This window comes from Epinephelus lanceolatus, chromosome 23 (assembly GCF_041903045.1).
Source record: "Epinephelus lanceolatus isolate andai-2023 chromosome 23, ASM4190304v1, whole genome shotgun sequence".
NCBI classification, from domain to species: domain Eukaryota; kingdom Metazoa; phylum Chordata; class Actinopteri; order Perciformes; family Serranidae; genus Epinephelus; species Epinephelus lanceolatus.
In genome coordinates, this window is record NC_135756.1 from 18,726,006 (window position 1) to 18,746,700 (window position 20,695).

The 20,695-nt window shown below is 40.5% G+C and overlaps 2 protein-coding genes and 2 long non-coding RNA genes across 6 annotated transcripts in view; 2 read left to right on the forward strand and 2 right to left on the reverse strand.

Moving 5' to 3' along the window:
• LOC117248981 (uncharacterized) overlaps positions 1-6,150 on the forward strand; it is a 146,731-nt gene extending 140,581 nt beyond the window's left edge. For both annotated transcript variants that reach the window (XR_013490446.1, XR_004500949.2), the window contains exons 4-8: positions 1,634-1,738; positions 3,174-3,581; positions 3,732-3,867; positions 5,577-5,650; positions 5,762-6,150. This is a non-coding gene — a long non-coding RNA (uncharacterized LOC117248981). The remainder of the gene's footprint in view (positions 1-1,633; positions 1,739-3,173; positions 3,582-3,731; positions 3,868-5,576; positions 5,651-5,761) is intronic.
• LOC117248979 (chemokine-like protein TAFA-2) overlaps positions 1-8,349 on the reverse strand; it is a 122,397-nt gene extending 114,048 nt beyond the window's left edge. Inside the window, exon 1 of the mRNA XM_033614250.2 lies at positions 7,539-8,349. The gene's annotated coding sequence lies outside the window, so the exon portion shown is untranslated. The remainder of the gene's footprint in view (positions 1-7,538) is intronic.
• Positions 8,350-11,364: 3,015 nt separating this feature from the next.
• etv6 (ETS variant transcription factor 6) overlaps positions 11,365-20,695 on the reverse strand; it is a 43,683-nt gene continuing 34,352 nt past the window's right edge. For both annotated transcript variants that reach the window (XM_033614904.2, XM_033614905.2), the window contains exons 4-8: positions 19,087-19,221; positions 14,489-15,118; positions 14,156-14,298; positions 12,614-12,714; positions 11,365-11,907 (exon numbers count right to left, since the gene is read on the reverse strand). In XM_033614904.2, the coding sequence (XP_033470795.1) occupies positions 11,805-11,907; positions 12,614-12,714; positions 14,156-14,298; positions 14,489-15,118; positions 19,087-19,221 (1,112 nt within the window). In that variant the 3' untranslated portion in view covers positions 11,365-11,804. The remainder of the gene's footprint in view (positions 11,908-12,613; positions 12,715-14,155; positions 14,299-14,488; positions 15,119-19,086; positions 19,222-20,695) is intronic.
• Positions 11,853-15,193, forward strand: LOC144461810 (uncharacterized). Its single transcript, XR_013490447.1, has 2 exons — positions 11,853-11,938; positions 14,060-15,193. It is a non-coding gene; the product is annotated as an uncharacterized LOC144461810 (long non-coding RNA).

Sequence of the window (20,695 nt, forward strand, 5' to 3'; positions counted from 1 at the left end):
AATTTAACTCTAATTGGCAACTGGGTGGCGCTATAACAACAGAAAAATGCATAAAAATGGCTAAAATGCGACCGATCGCTGTGGCTCCCCCTGTGGCCGAATGTTTTGGGTGTTTTTTCTAATTTTTGGTATGACTAAGTTATGGTATGGTATGGTATGCTGTACATAATCATGGAAACTGTCAGTCAGTCATTCTGTCTGTCCCACGTTTTTCAAACATTGCAAACTTACATTGCTCTTCTTAATGGGTTCAGTTGACTATTTAATCTGCAATTTCCTATGACCTGTATCCCAAACACACACCATGTGAAACTGTACGTGGGCAACTGTACACTCCAAGTGTATGGACTAGTTTATAATAATGGGGGCCAATTAACAGTGTGTGGATTATTTTTGTAATAAAACATAATCTTTCTTCCCCTGGTTCTCACAACACAGGTGTCTTGTGTTATTTTGAGCTGCAGAGTGTTAAATAGCAGAGCTGTCACTGTGGACTAAAATAAACTTTGCATGATTTCAGATAGCGCTAAAATTGTGTGTTTAGTGTTGTATATGATCTCTGTGTTTGTTAGCTCTGTTTAAAACCAGTGGAAATAGAGCCCTGGAACAATGAAATGATTCTGCTGACCTATAACAATATGTAGACTTTATCTTCAGTGATCTGATTGGTCAGAGGTCGGGGTGTTGACAGGTTGCGATCTGATATCCTGGAGAGCTGTTCAGCATAAGTTACCATGGTAACCACAGCGTACCAAGTGCTGAAAACCCAGAGTTACCTTGCGAACTCCAAATCCTGCTTCATAGCGCAGGCAGCTAGTTTGAACTGTAGGAAACTGTACAACAGTTAGCCCAATCACAGTCTTTGGCTAAATGCAAGTGAATCATGTGAAGTGTCTTGTCGGGTCCAGCGGTGTGCTCATCATGAACTACTGTATTTTATTTGTGTTCCCCTGGACTGCAGAGTTAGGAGAGTACTTGTTGTTGTTGTTGTTGTTGTTGTTGTTGTTGATATTAAGGAGAAGGGGAGGGACATTCTTCTTTTCTGATCTACTGTCTTGCACTGTATGATACTTTTTAATGGTGTTGTTTTCTGTCTGATGTACTCGATCTGTTGGCTTCTCATAAAGTTGGAGATATCAGAGATGTTCTTCCTCCTCTGCACTTATATGTATCATTTACTCCCACTCTTTTTGTCATCTGAAAGAACGAGTGCATCACCGTGGTCTCACTGTTCAGTTCCCCCAGGTGCATTTCAATTGGCTGTTCACTCAGTCAGTCAGTGGTCGCTTTGGCTGACAGAATTCCCCCAGCATGCACCTCTGAATTCACAGCCTCTCACCTCCAAGATATCCTGATCGGTCACTTTAGATCTATGATGTGGGAAATTAGCAGAGCTCATCTTTTTAATGCACAGGGGTTAAAATCAGACCCATATTAAGACTAAATGCCTCAAATGTGATAATATCAGTTTGTATAGAATGTACTTTTGTGTTTTCAGATTACAGAATACCAGTGATATAAATACTTGTGTGTTGATAGAATTGACGAGCAAGTATTTATCATTTCAAGATATTTTTTGATGTATTTGTGCCCATCTGTGTCTGTAATTCACCTGCGTGTCTTTGAACTGTAGGAGAAACTGTTGCACCTAGAGGAAAGTGACGCAGGCACAGGAAGAACGCGAAAACATCACACAGAAAGAAGAAGAAGCCGGACAGCAGAACCCTCTTGCTGTGAGGTGACGGTGCTAACCACTGCACCACCAGCTCTGTCCACAATCCATCCACCAGCGCCTCTAACGTTCACTAACAGGCCTATTTTACAGCAAACATTTGGAATTATCATAACAGGAAAAGCACAGGTGTAACTAGTAACGTTCAAGATGGCTGTGTTGTGTTCAAGTGCGTCAGTAATTCTCAGTGTGACAGTCAGCCAGCATGCACAGTGAAGCAGCTAAATGGAATCCAGCCATCTTTAATGTCATCATTTTCCTACCGTGATATGACAAAATAATTAGTGTACATGGTTATTTTTTATTAAAGGAGCTTTTTAATGGTTAAAATGTTTTTAAAAAAGTGTCAGATTATTTATGAATTCAGCAAACCTTTTGTGTGTTCCACCACTTTGAGGCGCTGCCATAACAACGTTGGCATGTGACAGTAGCCCCTTTCACACTGTATCTTCAAGGCAGGAATTTCATGCTACTATGCTGCCTCGCTATTTTGTATAGAAGGTACAATTGCGGAATGAGGGGACAGATTTGTCGTGCCTCTGAGCTGGGAACGGATGTAGTAAATGTGCCGAAACAAGGTCATTGTGTTGTTTTGATGACGTGTTATGCATGTGACCCACCATGAGATATTAAAAATGTAGCTGTTAGCAGTTAGCGGCTAACTCAAAGTAGGAGAAAAGTGGCAAAAATTGTCTGCAAATCAGAGAACAAGATCAGCTGTTACATGTTACACTGCTGCCACTTTACATGTCACACACTAAAGGCCGAGGCTGTTGTGATAAATGTCAGAACTGTAACATCGCTTTTGATTCTGCAATGCCAGGATGCAATCTGAAATCCCACACTGGAGCCAAATGATGAGAAATTTCACAATACCACAGTTATTTGATTAATTATATTTATTCTGTGGGATGACCGCAGCCCATAGTAACGTTAGCCCACTAGCATTAGCTACATTAACCAAACAGTGTTAACTTATCTGATGTTAATTAGTTCAAAAGTAGTGTCTTCTGAAAGCAGAAGTTTAACACTACTGTTGGAGAAGCTGAGAACTGAACTTAGGACAGCTGGCATTCAAACATGCGTGTATTTTAGGGAGATGCCACCACAGTAATGTCAACTAGTTTACTTCTGGTGCTTCCTCAGAGTCATCTATAGACACGTATCACCCTGACATGATGCTGTTACATAAATGCTTGTTTTAACACAACTGTCTGCCATTGTTTGTGTGTGCTTTTATTGACATCCTAGTGTCCCTTCATTTGCTTCTGTTACAGTGTTTGTCTCTGCTGTTCCTGCTGTACCTGTCATAGATTTATTTGTAAATGTAGCTGCACAATTTATTATATTCTTGATAAATTTAAAACAAAAAAGTTTGATGAAGCCCCCACAAAGACAGACTAATTCAAAAACTCCACTGCTGGTGTGTTTCATGTCACAGCTGTTCAGAGGCAGCGCTACCTCGGCCGGTTGGCGAGGAGCAGCAGACCGTGAAGCCTCGGTGTCATACTTTGGATCAATGGTGAGGCGGCGCGAGGACGAGGTCACGTGACCCTCCGGGAAAAAAAAGGTGACATTGGCTGATCCGCCGGCGCTGGCCAGACAGTCGGCACCAGGTCGCCCAGCTGGAGGGGGAACCGGTCTGACCTGAGGCGGGCAGCCCAGAGCTTTAAACCTGAGCTCCCAGCTAACTGGGGACTGCCTGGGCTGCCAACTCTCAGGAAGTAGCTGCTGGCTGCGAGAAATTTGCTGTAGAGTGCCAGGTGACGTCATGTGTGATCTGCTGCATCCCTCTGCTCTGTGCTGAGAGACAGCAGCGGCATCCACATCCCAGTCCCAACTCATTCAGGTAGAAACACTCTTTTACAAGTACTCAAAAGCTGACTGAAATATGAGCAGCAAGATGTACTTCAAGTATTAAAAGTAGATAGATAGATAGATAGATAGATAAGATTTTTCAAGTCAAGCAATCTGGGTTGTTTTTTATGTTTTTTTCCAGTTGGTTTTAAGTGGTGTACAGAGTGAGCGCTCCTCACGTCCACCCTGCTCCCCGGTACAGGCAGCTGCAGACACAGACCCAAGGTGAATCTGAGTGAGACGGATGCAGCTGCCCAGAGGAAGAAAAGCTTTGCCAGGTTAGACTCCAAGATAACGTTATCCTCTGCCTTCTTCTTAGAAGTGGTGAATTTACAGCTCACAGCAACCCTATACGATAACATTTCCGATCAGTTTTTAGCATAGTTAGCATGCTTTGGCTCAGAAGCCTAACTTGACTTGTTTACTATATTATGTGAACGTCACTGTGACCCCGAACGTCCCGCTAAACCCTGTTCAAACTCTTAAACTCTTTGTGGAAAAAAAGGGATGAATAGTCAAATATTTATACTGAACAGTCAAATCTGATTCCACTGACATAATTCTGAGTCGGGTACAGTCCTAAAATTTACTTTTTAACTGAATCTTGCTTTAATATTGGATGATTTGACCTCTTAGGGTGTTTTATTGGAAAAACAACAAAAAAACGTGAGAAGTTTAAAAGGTGAAATGTCTCATTGTGGAATGGCTAACAACTCATAGACATCTGAAACATGACCCAGTCAGACACTGCTTTTTTGCCAGTATACTACTGTATTTTAGAAGTCCATCAAATATTCTTTAAAGGTGCTGTATGTATTCCTACAGAAAGAAAGATAGTTGATTGTTGAGTCTCATTCCCAGGTTGTCAAATATAGACCCTGTGGGTTGGTAGTCAGCCTGAACAACCTGGTCTCACTCCGAAGTCGTCGAAATCCAGTGCTTGGGCAGTGACTTGCAGCATCAGACACTGATGAAAAAGCAGTCTTTTAACATCAGCATGATATGTGGCCAGTTGCTGTTGTAGTTCAATGGCACTCAACGGCGGGAAATGTAGTGGGACACGAACAAAAGTTAAGGCGACGAAAGTCCGAGTAGGGTGGGTTGGAGGTGTGGTATATGGGTCGACAAAAACCGACTTTCACCGACCTCCCCTAAGATAATAAAGCCAAACCCTGTTCTTTATTCCTTGACCTACCACGTGTTAGTTGTTGAAGGCAAAAAAAAAACGTCAATTTGCTGTGTTTTGCCGGTTATTTTGAAAGAGACTGTATGTAAACAGTAAATTTCCTGTGAAAACGAAAGAAGACAATGCATGTAACAGGCTGAACTTGACACGGCGTCCCAGAACGTCAACAACCAACGCACCCAGGGTACCTTTCTGGATGTGGAAAGTCCATGACCAAACGTCGATATGTGACAAGGTCGGCGTGAGAATGTGTTGGCGCAAACCACCAAACCAAAGCGTCTGTCTTTGACGACCTTGGAGTGAGACTCAACAATCAACTATCTTTCTCTAGAGTTACATGCAGCACCTTTAATGTAAAATCTTAATTTGAAAAGTAGCTTGTAATTATAGCTGCCAGATAATCTACTTAACTACTAGTCTACTTAGTTACCACTGAGACACAAAAGTACTTGAATTACTTTGAGGACTGAAAATATACTTTTTTTAAACAAGTAATATTGTGACGAGTTTGCTGAGAGGCTGAATTAGAAATACAAACGGCAGCAATGGGAGTTTCACCAACATTTGTTTAATTCAGAGTTTTTAAAGGCAGAATTGTTGCGACTGGTGATTTTAATTGGACGAACTGTGGAGCCACAGTGTTCCTGTCTGTGTGATGTGAAACTAAAGGTCAGGGTAAGAAAGGAAGGGAAGCTATTGTTATGAAGACAAGTGTTATGTCCCAACAGCTACACAAAGTTTATTCTCAACCATTCGTTTGCTTTTAATTAACCCTGTGACAATGTGTTGTTCTTTGAGCAGCTCCACCTCTGAGAAATTCCTGAAGTATACTACAATCTGCACTCCCCTCCGCTGCTCCTCTGTATGCTTCTCTGGTGAGTGTTTTATTTCTGTCTGCAGTCTATTCCTGTTGCCTTTCATCCACTGTATCATCCCTCTCTTGTAAACTGACATCATGTCCAATTCCTTTTGTTCCTAATTAAAAGCATCGGGGTCTGCGGCTGCAGGTGGAAGAGGAAGTGTCCGGACCAGCCCGCCTCCACCTCCCGCCGCTGTGTCACTGTATTTCATCATGCAGAAGACTCACTCGTTTTGCTTGAGGTGAGCTGACGTTAGTCTCAGTGCAGGAGGTCAAATCGATACAGCGCTATTAAAATGGGTTAACTTCCTGACAGCTGTTTGGTGACGCCTACAAATAACACCAAACCATGAGATGTATTGCCACATGCAGTATCAGACAGTGGAGTTTAAATTAAGGCTATAAGCAAAACACATCTTACAGTATAAAGACTAAATCCTTCTGAAGACATGTCTTCATCGTATCCAGCCTCCAGTGTGGACTTTGTTAATCTCTATCAACTCCATAAAACAGTCTCATTTCTGTCAGCCCAGCCTGGTTGTATATAAACTGAGGACTGTGTGGTAGCAAACACTGATTTGGTGAAATAAAGCCAACTGCACAGATCATAAAGCTCCATTAAAAGGACTGTCAACTGGTAAACTGCACTTATAAAGCCAAACACTGAATTTAACTAAAATACTAATACAAGTTTTATGAGGTTACATTTCAAAGAGCACTCCTGGAAAAATTTCAAATCCAGACAAATCCTGTAATAATACCAAAAAAATAAATTAAAAATACATATAATTATAGAGGCTATAAGAAAATTCGCCCGCAAATCAAGGCTTTAAAATAAGATTAAATAAATTAATAAATTAAATATAATGAATATAATTATATGTAGGATATAATTATATTCTCTCCAAATTAAGTTTTCTAAAATAAATTTAAAAAAATAACAAATAAATAAGATATAATAAATATAAAAATATATAGGACACAATAAAATGTTCTTCAAGTTTTCTAAAATAAATAAATAAATAATTTTTTTTTTAAATAAATAAAATATAATAAATATAACAATATATAGGCTATAATAAAGTTCTCTCCAAATCAAGATTTCTAAAATATAATAAATAAAATAATAAAATATAATAAATACAATTTAAAAGATTAATAAATAAATATATTAATTAAATATAATAAATACAACAATAGATAGGCTAAAATTAAATTCTCTGTAAATGAGGTCACTAAAATAAATAAATAAAAAATAGAAAGAACTATAACGATGTAAAGGCTATAATGAAATTCTCCCCAAATCAGTTTTTCTAAAATGAATGAATGAATTAAATAAATAAATAAAAAGGCTACAATATAATTCTCTCCAAGTTAAGTTTCTAAAATAAAAATAAATAAAATATAATAAATCTAATAATATAAAGGCTATAATAAAATTCTCCCCAGATTAAGTTTTCTTACATAAAATTAAAAAAAAGCATAGTGGAAAGCATCACTGCACTATGAGCATGTACAGAAATGACTGTCAGAAAATAGTTGCAATGCATCTGATGTCAGAAAGTGAAATTAAATTGTTCTGCTGTGTTAAGAAATATGTTTGAGGAATCAGTCACAGATCAGTGACTGACTGAAAATGCAAAATATGAATTTCTGTTTCACCCCAGAGGATGAGAGGATGAGGAGATGAGGAGATGAGGAGATGAAGAGTGACTGACGGGCCTCATACTTGTTTTGCGGTAACACTTTCAGTCCTATTAGATATGGATGCGGTGCTGGTGATCTACAAAGCAGACTTGCAGAGCCTGAGTGGGTCTGTGTGCGCACTGAGCGCCGGGGAAACTCCTAGCAGCCCCCGAAAGAGGGCACAAAATGACCGTCGGGGTCGCGTGCACGGCTCTTACCTGTAATTGTCCCACTCCCTTCCCGCACCTTAACGCCCTCTCAAACCATCGGTGGGGCTGCTGCTACAATCCAGTGGCGTGTCTGTGATGTGGAGACATTTGGATTGGCGAGGAGAAGAAGAAAAAAAACGGGAGTGGTGCTTCGTTTTTGTCCGGATGAAATCAAACAGCCTTGTCACAATCACACACGAGTATTCGTCTTGTGGCGCGGCACCGTGGGCATCTCATCCACCGCACAGCCGAGATCCTCCCGCATCCAAAGCTCCCCTCTTTTTATTCCGTGATAGTCCAGAAACAACCCGCAGCCTGTTTGGACTCAATCAGCTTTTAATTGCGTCCTGTTGGTGCGTCTTTGGTGGCTGATGGTCACCCAGAGGATCAGACCACACACTGGAGATGAATGTATTAATTTCTCAAAGTGGGATCGATCCTGATCAATCACTTGAGTCTGCAGTCTCTGCTCCGCCGCGTCTCTCCCCAGTCTGACAGCTCAGCTCTGTGCGCACTAACTTTTATGGAGACTCCGGAGCGCACGGCGCACCGCCGCTGTACCTCCGCTGGTAACGCGTTACAGTAGTCTGATTACTCTCGGGGATTTGTGTCATATTTAGATGTGACCTGTTAATCTGGACGTCGCGACTGATCCTGAGCTTCTGATATCACCGACAAATGAATCTCAGTGTGATCAGTCATTTAATCACGCATGTCGTGATGGTCTCAAACTGCCCAGCTTCACCATCAGTATACTTCATGGCTCTTTCGTAGAACATGTGTAGAACAATAATTCACAAAATATAATCATTTAGATGACATCAAAATATTAAAGTTACTAATTTATGAAGTGAAACACAAAAAAAACTATATTTCAAAGTCTCCCTGCTGGGGCGCAATTCATGAATCACAACACGGGAATGGCAGTCAATGAGTAATACATAACTCCACAGTGATTATTTCCCTCTGAAACATCATCACCAAAAGCAATCAGTTCACAAAAGACACAAATATGACAGGATTTTTTAATCTCCCCAAAAGTCCCAGCAACATAATGAAGTGCAGCCACATTTGATCCTGTAAATGACCCTTTAAATGAGACGCATGTTTGATGAACTGTTGAACTGTGGACAGAATCACTGCTGCGCCTCTCCCACCAAAAACGACACAGTACTGCCATCATGTGGACGGTTGATGTACTATACCAAAAAAAACCCCAAAAAAACAGTTAAACATGGAGAAATGGGGGATTAATGTTCAGGTAAATATCTTCTATCTTTGTGAATTGATCACTTATCTTTTATTATGCCAGATATATGTTATAAAATCAGTGTTAGAATATTTAACATCAAAATCTGTCTTTTCATTTTCTGTGAAGTGCTACGGGAATGACTCCTAATAGCAAGAAACTTATAAAAGATAGATTTGCTTTTATAGTTTCCTTGCCTAGAACCCAGAAATGAGTTAGCATTTTAGCACTCCTAGTTCCCTCGTCTCAAAGTCAGTGGGTTCTTTGAATTACCTTTTGGGTAGATGCCTGAAATGAGGTCTGTGGTTAACAAAAGCTTTTATGTTTTGTTTAACAACGTAAAATACATCAGTATATACGCCGCTTGTAAATTTTGAAACTTTCAGGTGTCCTAAAAAAGGCGGTTGCTAACAAGTGGCTAAATAGGACTACAGAGCATCATCACAGCAAACTATGCTAAACATGGCTTTACAGCCTCCTCGTGGTGAGAATGCGACCATGGTGTAGTTCGTGTATAGCCATACATCAGTTTAACTCTGTTGATTGCATTTACGCATCAGAAATCATAAAAGTGGAATGTATCCTTGCGTGTTACTCAGTGCATGAGTTGACGTCATGAATCAGCCAACACTCCATTTATTTTTTATTGTCTCTGTTGCATGGCATACGCTTCAGTGATGACTGGTTTTCCAAGCACTTAAAAAAAGTATATGTATTTCAACCAATTTATGCCAACTGTGAATATTCTATTTACTTAATGTGATTAAAAAAAAAGTGGCAGAGCATCTTTCCCGTGTTGTCTGGCAGCACTACACCTATGGCCTTGACATCATATTCAGGGATAATGACAGTTAATTTAAATAAAATACAGAGCCTTACATTAGGTTTTTACTTGTGGAGATTGTATTTAGGCTTCAAAATTTATAAAAGTGGTGTTCATTTGTGAAGATTATCTTGCTGAACAAAACGTGTCAGTATCATAAATGTTTGTTTGTCACAGAGCTTATTTTCAGCAGTAATCTAAAACCCAATGGACACATCCCATTGTCTTTTTGACTAGAAAACCAGTGCAATGCTACTTCTGTGTCGGCCCACAAATAATATCATCCGTGGAGCACTCTGTTGGCTTCAAAGCCCAGTGCATTTCCTGGGGGCCTGAGCAGGATGTTTGGAGGGGCGGATATTTTTATGTGCACAACTTTTTTTTTTTTAACTCATTGGCCCTATTTGGTTGGGTTAGTTAGATTTAGGCAAATACACATTTTTAATACAACTTTAGGCACTAGAATAATGAAATCAGTTGCTTTTTTGGTCCACTAGATGGTGCTGATATATTTATTTCCTGGTGAGGTCAGCAGAGGTCAAAGTCAGCAGCTTTTGGCAGGAAGTTTATCAAAACAAGGACAGCTTTACAGCCTCATTGTGGTGGCAGCAGTGAAGTTTTGTAACCATGGTGTAGTCTGTTTATAGCTATACTTGAGCTTTTTACCTCTGGTGACTGCATTTATACTTGGGAAATCACAAAAGTGGTGTTAATTTGTGGAAATTATCTTGCTCAACAAAACTTTTTTTTTTTTTTTTTAATAAAATTTTGTTTACCACAGAGCTTATTTTCTGTAATAATCCAAAATCAATGGAAATCCCATTAGATTTTTTACAAGTAAGCTGTCGCTAAACTTTATAGCAGTCCAATCACATGCAAGGGATTTGATTTAAATCCCTCTTGTAAATGTACACCACATGGATGTGTAAAGAGAACTGGATGCAGCACCACGTTCACTCCAATTAAAGTTACTCAGGGAAGCGTGAAGCTCGAGAAAAAGTTCAATTTCCACAGTATGAAATTATCTACATCTTCAGCATCGTTGGGCCCATACAGCAAGCTCACTAGAGACTTAAGGTGGCCAAATGGCTAACTTCTTGTTTAACCCTTGGCTGATTTGAATGGGGATAAAATGATTTAATCGTGTGGCTCTTCTAGACTTAACAAATATTACCAGACTGAATTTATTGACTGCTTATTATTGCCATGGAAGTCTATGGAAAAATGCTTTATGTGCCCGATAGCATCACGTAATGGACATGGGTGTTAAAATTCCACTTTTGGCCTCAAAGCCCGGCACACATCCTAGGGGCTTGGTACACCCTCCAATATTCTCTTCACTGGGAACTTCATCACAGTAGAGAAGCTAAAGACAAGGCCCCCAGGAAGTGTGCCGTGTTTTGACACCAATTTTCATGTGGTCAAACAGTGTAATTACATCTGTCATGTGATGCTGTGTGGCCCACCAATGACTTTTCCCCATTGACTTACATGGTGAAAGAAATGTCTGTAAATAAGGAGGGTCATTTTTTTGAGCGTCACAGCTCACACGAAGCTGGCAGAAGTCTCTAGTGCGAGTGTTCTATGAGCCACACAATGTGGAAGCAGTGTCGATCATCCGGGTAATTGTTTTGGCATCATGAACCACTGAGCAACTTTCATAGGAACAAAGACGATCATCCAGTTCTTTTTATACGTCCATGCTAAAGATGCTCTAACTACTGTTTCACTGTGACTTTAAGTACACTTCACACTAAGAGAACTCAGTTTGATCAAAAACGTTTATTCCATGGTGAAAACATTCCTGTCACACACGCACACACCCAATTTTCTTTTTACAAACAGCAAAATTCCATAGTATAATGCATGTGAGGAGACAATAAAATCATCAAAGTGACATAAGCACAAAGTGATTGGCTTTTGCAGTTCATTCAGAAATAAAAGGGAACACTCAGAAAGTCTTTTCAGCTCTCCGTTGGGAAAATCACAACAACTGATGCTGTTTTTTTCTTTTGACTTTAGGAAAACGTCATCCTAAGGCAATCTTAAGGAGAGAGTTCGTGTCTGTCTGTGTGGGACTGATACAGACGAATGTCCCCGCGCTCCAGATTTTAACGTTGATTGTTCAGGCTGCTTCTGAAAGGCATCAGCGGCTGTAGTAGTAGAAGTAAGTAGTTCATGGACTCGTTTTTCCCAGAGTTCCTCAGCATTCCTCTTTGATGTAGATTTGTTCGTCTGTGTCCGACTCCAGGTGCTCCAGCCGGTCCGTCTGTCCGTTCATTATCTCGTCGGGAGTTTTCATGAACCTGATGAACGCCACACAGACGAGGAAACAAGGTCAGTCATTTTATTACAGAATGGATTAAAACATGATCAATAAATTATGAATAGCCTGACTGAAACAAAGGTGTACTTAAAAGTCCAGTGTGAGGATTTACCAGGATCTAGAGGCAGAAATAGAATACAATATTCATAACTATTGTAGGTTTCCAATAAGTGATGCATAGCTTGATGCACAAATCATGCCCTTATTCTTAATCCACACACAAAAACTCCACCGGACCACTCGATAAAGTTTAACAGTTTACTTGAACTCAAAGATTTTACAGAAACAATCATCCATTTTCAAATCTAAAATTATCCAGACAACAACAATAACAGGACCCTTATCTTAAAAGTTAGAAATGTAAAACTGCATTTAGGCCCCTACAACTATTGTTTCACAAAGCATCATTGTGTTTAACCTTTACCTTAGAATGAGCAGTTTATAACTACATACAGAGCAGATTCTCTTCCACCATGTCGTTCTACAGTAGCCCGGACCAAACAAACCAAACACTGGCTATAGAGCGGGCCCTTTTGCATTTTAACGTTACCTGTAGGCCACTGTATGTACTATTACTTATGCTTAGAAAGGAACAGCGAGCTGAGGGGTATAAAGTTGGTTGCAATCTGCAATCTCACCACTAGATGCCACTAAATCCCTCACACTGCTCCTTTCAGTCGATTTACCTGAATAGAAGTCTTTGCCCAGGCTCTTTCCTGATAATGTTCAGTTTGTAGTAGTGTCTCAGTGCTCGCGACATCTTCTCGTACGTCATATTGGTCCTGTTCTGTAGAGGTAAAAGAACAAATGTGTCATTATTAATAACAACAATAATAATAATTATGTGATGCTACTGATCTACGAAATGAGGCATTTTCTACATCTTTAAATGCTCTCTGCCTTTGAAATCCGCACCAGTTATTGGTTACTTCACAAGCTGAAAACACAACCTCTGCCTCTTCACATGGGACCAGTATTACCTAGGGACGTCTAGTAATTTGTAATAATGACAGTGATCGTCTGATCTTAATGCCGTGTGAATCTCTAATTTGTCATGTTAAATTCCATGGCAAATTACCTACTGTATTTCACCAAACACAGACGACATGTTATAATAGTAGTCCTGTGCAAATCTGCATCTCAGTGATTTGGGCTCATATTATTATTGTCACACAGATGAGCGCAGCATTTCACATAGTTAGTGAGACTGAGAATAAACAATTTAATTCGCTGTGTTGCTCAAAGGCTACCATTGACGCTACCTGCAACTTTTAAGGTGGAACGTTACCCTGCATGTTTCTCAGTGCATGAGTTGACGTCATGAATCAGTCCACTTGTTTTTGTTGTCTCTCTTGCATGACACACACGTCAGTGATGGTTGAAATGCATACCAATTTTTTAAGCGCTTGAAAATCCAATCGATTTGTGCCAGCTACGAACAGTTTATTTCCTCACTGTACTGCGCTCTTCGGCAGCATTACACCTATGATCTTGACATCATATCCACGGACAGTGTCAGAAATATGGGATGACCGTTTCTGATTTTATTTTATTGTTTTGACTGTTATATTCTCATGTTTAGGAGATAAATATTATTTGTAATAGATTAGATTTGATTTTATACACTTTAAAATAACATCTTGTGTGCTAATTAAATTCACATACAGTGTGACTGCTGTTATGACCTAGGTCTATCAGCCAACCAATAGATTTGCAGCACGAAATGACGCACTGGCGCTAAACCCAAACAAACAGACGGATGGCAGCTCACCATGGAGGCAAATGTGCTAAAAGAAATGTGTAGTTTCTAAATGACTTGAGGTCCCTTGGTAATAGTGGTCCTGTGTGATTAGGGCTATAGAATCTACCACCTCATAAAGCTGTAATGGCAAATGTGTTAGCTAACAATTGCCTCTTTAGAAATCCAGCTAACAAAGTTTGTGGACCGTAAAGCCAAAGCAATTTCTTAACTCTGGCTGAGGGGCTTTGTAGAGCTGAGGGGGATTGCAAAGTTGGGTCAAACACCTTTTTATTTTACATAGTTAATTATGCTATTGTTTATATAAAAGTACTGATTAACGCAGCTTTAAACTGTTCTAGAAATGACTATGACAGTTTTTTCTCTGGCCTAGATCTGGGACAGCCCTGCTCACTGACTCTTCGCCGCCTGCAGTCTGATCACAGACAGCACTAACTGCACACCTGGAGCCTGCTGAGTGTGTGTTTACCTTGTGATTACCCCAGAGCCTGGCCAGGCCGTTGGGGTCCATGATGCGGAAGACTTTGGTCTCTGTATCCTCCCAGCGGATGTAGTTCTCGTACCTGCTGTCTGACAGGAGCTGGTAGACGTAGTCCCACAGCAGCCTGCAGTCTGCGAGGAAACGACAGGGAAACAGAGTTTGCATGAGAGGTGCGGAGGTATTTGCTCTGTGTGATGCTGCGTGTCAGAGAATACCGAAGGGACAGGATAAATAACTCATATCCTGTAAGCATGTGCTCACATGGCGACTAAAGGAACAGGTGTAATGCCAATGCTCAACGCTATGAGGATTAAATCTCACCTGCTATCCGTCCGATGGGCATTTGCTGCTCTTCTGGAGGAGACACGGGCATGATGACGTGGTTCCTGTAGAGTGCCTCCTCCTGCTGCTGCTGCTGCTGCTGCTGCTGCAGGAGATGCTGCTGCTGTTGCTGCTGATGCTGGGACAGTGGTATCTGATGGTGGTGTCCCTGAACCTTCCCCTCACGCCCATTCTCGAGCGTTGCCTGAGACGGGGGTCCAACTCGGCTGTGCCTGAAGTCCATGGCGGCACCCCCGCCGCCCCTGCTCGGACTGAGGAGCAGGGGATTCATGATGGCGCTGGGCATGAGCTGGATGACGCGAGGAGGTCCCGCCTCCTGGCTCCCAGGGCTGCCCGGGCAGGGGGCTTCTCGCGGCGTTGCGCAGCGGCCGTTGGGTGCGGCTGGGGACACCGACAGAGGGTACATTTCCTCGGGCATGTGGTGGTTGCTGTCTGGCAGCTGGGAGAAGGTCTGGAGGTGGTCTTCATTGGCTACGCGGGGGTGGTTGGGCTCCGGAGGGGATCGTCTGGTGGTCGGATGGTGGGGGGAGCGGGAGCGGTGCCGCAGCTCGATGGTTGGTGGATGCTGGGGGAGTGGCTCTGTACCACGTGGGGCCCGCCGTACCGTTTCTGGGGTTACAAAACATACAATTTGTGATAAATATCTACAGCCATGTTACACAATATAAATATAATATTTATAAATATAAAGCTTACTTTTATTCTTCAAGCAGAAAGTTTAACAACTGATGGTTTCAGTTTCTCAAACATATTTTATATTTACTGAATATCTTTGAATTTTGGCAGACTCAAAAGCAACTGGAGGACGTCACTCTCAGCTCTGAGAAATCGTGATGGCTGTTTTTCTCTTTTTCTGTCTCAAGCTTTTGGGTGTACACCATTTCCTGTGTTTGCCATACAGGTGTGCCAACAGTTAACACATATTGGCTGTCAGTAGCAGAGTGAGCAAACACTGTGACCAACTGTGTCCTCATAAATACCAGAGATGAATCAACACCTCTCATTGTGACAACGTAAATTTAATAGTATGAGCTCGATAAAGGTGTTACTGACTTCAAGACTGTGGTGCTGGCTGACATTAGAATCCAACAGAGTGTCTACAGGTAGAAACAAGTTAGATTCAAGAGGTTTAAAGACATTTTTAGTTTATGCTTCAGAGAGGATTTACAGCTGCTTTTGATGGAGATCACAATTGAATTGATGGTTTGACAAAAACAAACTGTCGCTAAATTTGACTAAGACCAACATGATATTTAGAAATAAAAAAAAATTGATATGCAAGTGCAAATTAAGATTATTATAATAATGTTGATATAGAAAAAGTGTTATGGGAGTGATACTGGATCACAAAATCAGATGGAAACCTCAAATAAGTAACCTTCAGTCAAAGCTGGCGAGGAGCACTGCAGTTACGGGAAAATCAAGATATACTGGACCATAGATCACTATATATCATCTACTGCTCACTCATTTTACTGTATCTTAATTACTGTGTGGAGGTCTGAGGTAACACATATAAAAGCTATTTATACACATTACACATTACACATATTACAAAAAGAAAAGCCATTAGGATTGTACAGAATTTTGGATATAGGCAACACACCAACACAGTGTTTTTAAAGTCACATGCTTTGAAACTCGGGGACTTGGCTAAATTTAAAACAGTACAAATAATGTACAAGTAAGAAATAATCTACTTTTGGGCAATATGTTTGACAGGAAGAGGGGATAATTTCAGGAAAATTAAAATGTGTTTGTTCAACTAACAAAAGTCTGTGTATTTTCATTATGTTTCGCATCGCGCCAACAGCAGAAACATGACTTAAAAAACATAGATGGTGCAGCCGAACTGAATTTAAAACAACTGAACTTCTTAAGGCTTCTTAGGACCTGCGGCCACCCTGTCTAATCTAGGCTGTCCATGTGTTTTTTTTAATCACTCATTGCACATGTATATCAAGTTCCACTAAGTCTTTCTTTACTTGCATCTGTTAAAAGCAGCAGAGGATAATAATCTCACCAGAAAAAGTGAGTAACAGAGCACAAAATGAAGTGGTGATTGGTAGCTTTTCATGTCATTAGTATCCAAAAATCTGTCCCCTCTGCCAGTAAATTAAAAAAGTGCCCGTCACTGGCTTCTTGGTGTTTCTGGCTTTACACATACAGACCACTAGGTGTCACTGATATCCTGCAGTTAGGCCGAGACTGCTGCTTATTGTTAAAGAGTTTCAGTCAAAGTTATCTGGTTTGTGTTGGACATGAAGTGATGGGAACTTTGATTCCTTTATTCACGTACAATGGATGGAAAAAAAACACATGTACAAAGTAGCACTCGCAACAAGGAAGACAGTGGTGATAAATACCAGCAGACCTGCGGCGAGCCAATGGAGCAGTTTGTGGTGCTTGGCAGCTTGTTTAAATAAAGCAGCGTTTCCTTGTGGAGCAGGTTTTACAGCCAACATGTGATCTTACTCCTCAGATCAGAGCCAAAAAACACTCTCAGGTATTTCAACTCCCCGCCCCCTGAATTTAAATGTTTGATTTAACTCTTTTACTTATATACTTATATACAATTCCTTTTTTTTTTGTAGAAATGCTTAATGATCCTCATCAGATATTTTTTACATGCTTACAGTCCACCTCAGCTGTCGTTAGCAGCCATACTTAGCTACAATTTTACATTTACATTATTTTAAACAGCGATTTTAAGATCTATAATTCTTAGTTCGGAAAAATACTCTATATGCTGTACTAAAAAAGTGTCTGCTATGATAGTGAAGTTAGCCTACTATATATAACCAGTTAAAGTAAAAGCCAATCCTAGATTCTTGTTTGGCGTTTCCCCTCTTTATATTTGCGTTTTTTCAGTCTGGCAGCTGGTCGCTACCTTTTTAGAAAGCCCCGACCTCACCTGAGCGCTGTGAGGGTACACGGCCATCAACACCACTAACACAGAGAATAAGAAACTACAGGCAGAGTGCAGTGTCTCAGCAGGAAAATACACCACCACACACTTCTAGTGGGTCATAAGTGATGGTTGAGAGGGATTACTTCTGTGTGAGACTATAAAGTGCCCTACTTAGTATATCTTAAAGTCACTTAACTAATTTAGAGAGACACTGACCTTTACATTTTATAGTTCATGATCATTAGTGTAAATTAAGGATGGGTGCATGAAATCTATAAAGCTTTGAAGGTTTCTTTCTCCTTGTGCTGAAAAAGAATCAAAGCTTTGGGGCTTCAAACGCAGCAAGCACAGTGACGTCTGGTGGTTTTCTAAACATAAAGCTGCCCTTCACCACAACACCTCTAGATTATTAGCATCTGTGGTCTCGTGTATTTAAAAAAAGTTCGACAAGCCTCTGTGTTATGAAATCTGTAATACTTTTACTTTTGGAGTAATTTATATCTTGCTGTAAGACAAATATTATTGATAATTAATTGAATATATCGGAATAGGTCTGGGAGAATTAATTATTGTACAGCTTTATACTGATAAGGAGCTATCAGTAGATCAAATCATTATGTTGTTTTCAGTTTCCATGCTGCCTTTAGTAGCCTGTTTTTTTATATCTGTCTACTAATATGATTATTACGTTTATTTGATACTTATATGTTGGAAATAAACTGCTACTGACTAACTCATTAAGATGGTATTGTGTAATGTTACAGTAAAATAAAAATTAATTAATTTCTTTACCTTATTAAATGGTGTTGGGTGTAAGTGTACTTATACTTAATATTATGTCTTTATAGTGTACACCCACATGGCTGTATTTCAGTTATTATCCTTATTACAGTAACATATTTTAGCTGCAAAATGGTCAAAGCGAATGAAGTGCTTTCCGAAGCACCAGTGATGTCTGAAGTGGTAGACGTCATCAGCATCATGCAATATGGTTTTCCCCCATTTGACACAAGCTGTGACAATATATTGAAACTGAGGTTCACAGGAGTGAAACAAGCGTCAGAGCTTCAGTATCATTGGTTCATCTCTAGTGTCAATATTTCTTGATCATAGATGCTACAGTTTTGGCCATTGTATGCATGTATAATTGATTACAGGCTTTTTTAAACATTCTCTTTATGTTATATTCCTCCTTTGTTCACATTGCTTCAAGATACAGCTGAATCAGTCTCACAGATAGTGGGTCCCAGCCAACATCTGTATATGGGGCCCATGTGGGTAGCAAATGGGCTGAAAAATGAGCTCTATATGGGATTGTCCAAGGGTTCCATATTGGCCCCATGACACTTGCCCATGTGGGTGCCAGCAAGACCCATGTGGGGCACACTTGGGCAACCCACCCATATGTGCAATCTGCATGGGGCCAATATGGAACATGTGAACAATCCAATATAGGGCCCATTTTTTCAGCCCATTTACTACCCACATGGGCCTCACATGCAAGTGTTGGCTGGGGAAAGAAGCCGAACGTGTGGGGAGTCACTTATTTTAAGCAAAACTGAGATGATAGCATGTGATAATATTAACAAAATTATATCATGGAAGAATATAATAACATACGATGAAGTATTTGCCTTCTAAAATGAATAGCATTCACTGGACTGACCTTCAAGCTTCAGGTGCTGCACCGCGCTCTCAGGCAGCGAGTGGAAGGAGTTCCCAGGGAAGTAGGCAGACGGGTAAAACACATGGGGCTTCCTCTGCTTCAGGATGTGCTGCAGCAGTTCATACAGGACGTCCCCTGCACAAATGCAAAAAGGTCAGAGTTCAGCATAGGTAGCATTTCACAGCTGCGTAAAAAGGGAAATTAGCGTTGCCGTCATCCACAGAATCAGTTTCACCGTCTTCTTCCCTTTGCTTTCCAGGCAGCGGGGAGGCTTGAGCAATAATGGAAGAGTCTCTGAGGGGGCAGATGCCACGTTAGAGTGACTATTTCAGGACAGGGCGTCATTGCAACTCCAGACTTGTTTTGTTATTGCAAAAACATTTCCTAGATGTTCAACACCTAATCTGGTGAACCAGTGAGGACACACTATGAAGCTTAAAGGGACGGTTCACCTGAAAATCAAAAATCCATATCTTTCCTCTTACCTGTAGTGCTGTTTATCGGTCTAGATTGTTTTGGTGTGAGTTGCTGAGTGTTGGAGTTATCAGCTGTAGAGATGTCTGCCTTCTCTCCAATATAATGGAACTAGATGGCACTCAGCTTGTGGTGCTAAAGCGCCAAAAAATACATTTAGAAAACTCAACAGCAATGTCTCTTTCCAGAAATCACGAGCCAGTTACTCAAGATAATTCACAGACTTGTTGGGAGCAGTTTCATGTAGGAACTATTTTCTTTCTACCAAACTACACCTGCCAAACCTATCACTGTGCAGAAGGAAGTGTGTATCTACTCATGGACAAGAGGCTCCTACTTGTGACAGTGCGAAATGTAAATATTAACCGCGTCCATCTCAGCTAGCTCAGTAGCAATAAATTTTACTCTTTTAAAAGTATTGCATTACCTTTCTTAATTACTTCCTGTAGACTAATTTATTACCCTACTTGTTACATTACTTCTGTGTTACTCTGCAACATCACCTGAGTTTGTTGTCACATTGTCATGTGATAATTAATACTAAGTACTAAAACATTAAACCTTCCACATGCCCACCTATCAGCACAAAACGAGGCTCAGGAGAATTAAGACAGCACTGCAGAAGGCAATTTCTGCCTCATATAAAACTTAAATTATATATGAATAGCCTGGCCTTCCTCACAGCATAGTACAAATGCCTATCGCCTAAAAATGATGTAGGCCTAATTAATAAAAGAGTGTGGCCTTCCCAACACCATTAAATGATGATGTAAAAGGAAAAAAATGCGGAAAAACTGCATATGAGTGGCATTTAACGGGCCAAACACACTCACTTGAGAGGCTAGCTCACCACGTCATGGCCTCATAGTGGACTAGTCCAGTTTATTTCACTTATTTATCACTAAAGCAGCACTGACACCTCATGAGGAGGTGATCCTCAAACTGTTTTTCAGACAATCTGTTCCTCTCGGAGACACCACCAGACTGTACAGGCTGAAAAACCTCTTCACGGTGCAATTGACGGTGTCTCTGCGTTTGATGTTTTTTTTCCTATTTGCCCATTACACAGATTCTCAAAGAACTTGTGTAACACAAGTGACAATGAGTTTGATTAACAAATGTAATGTGATAACTG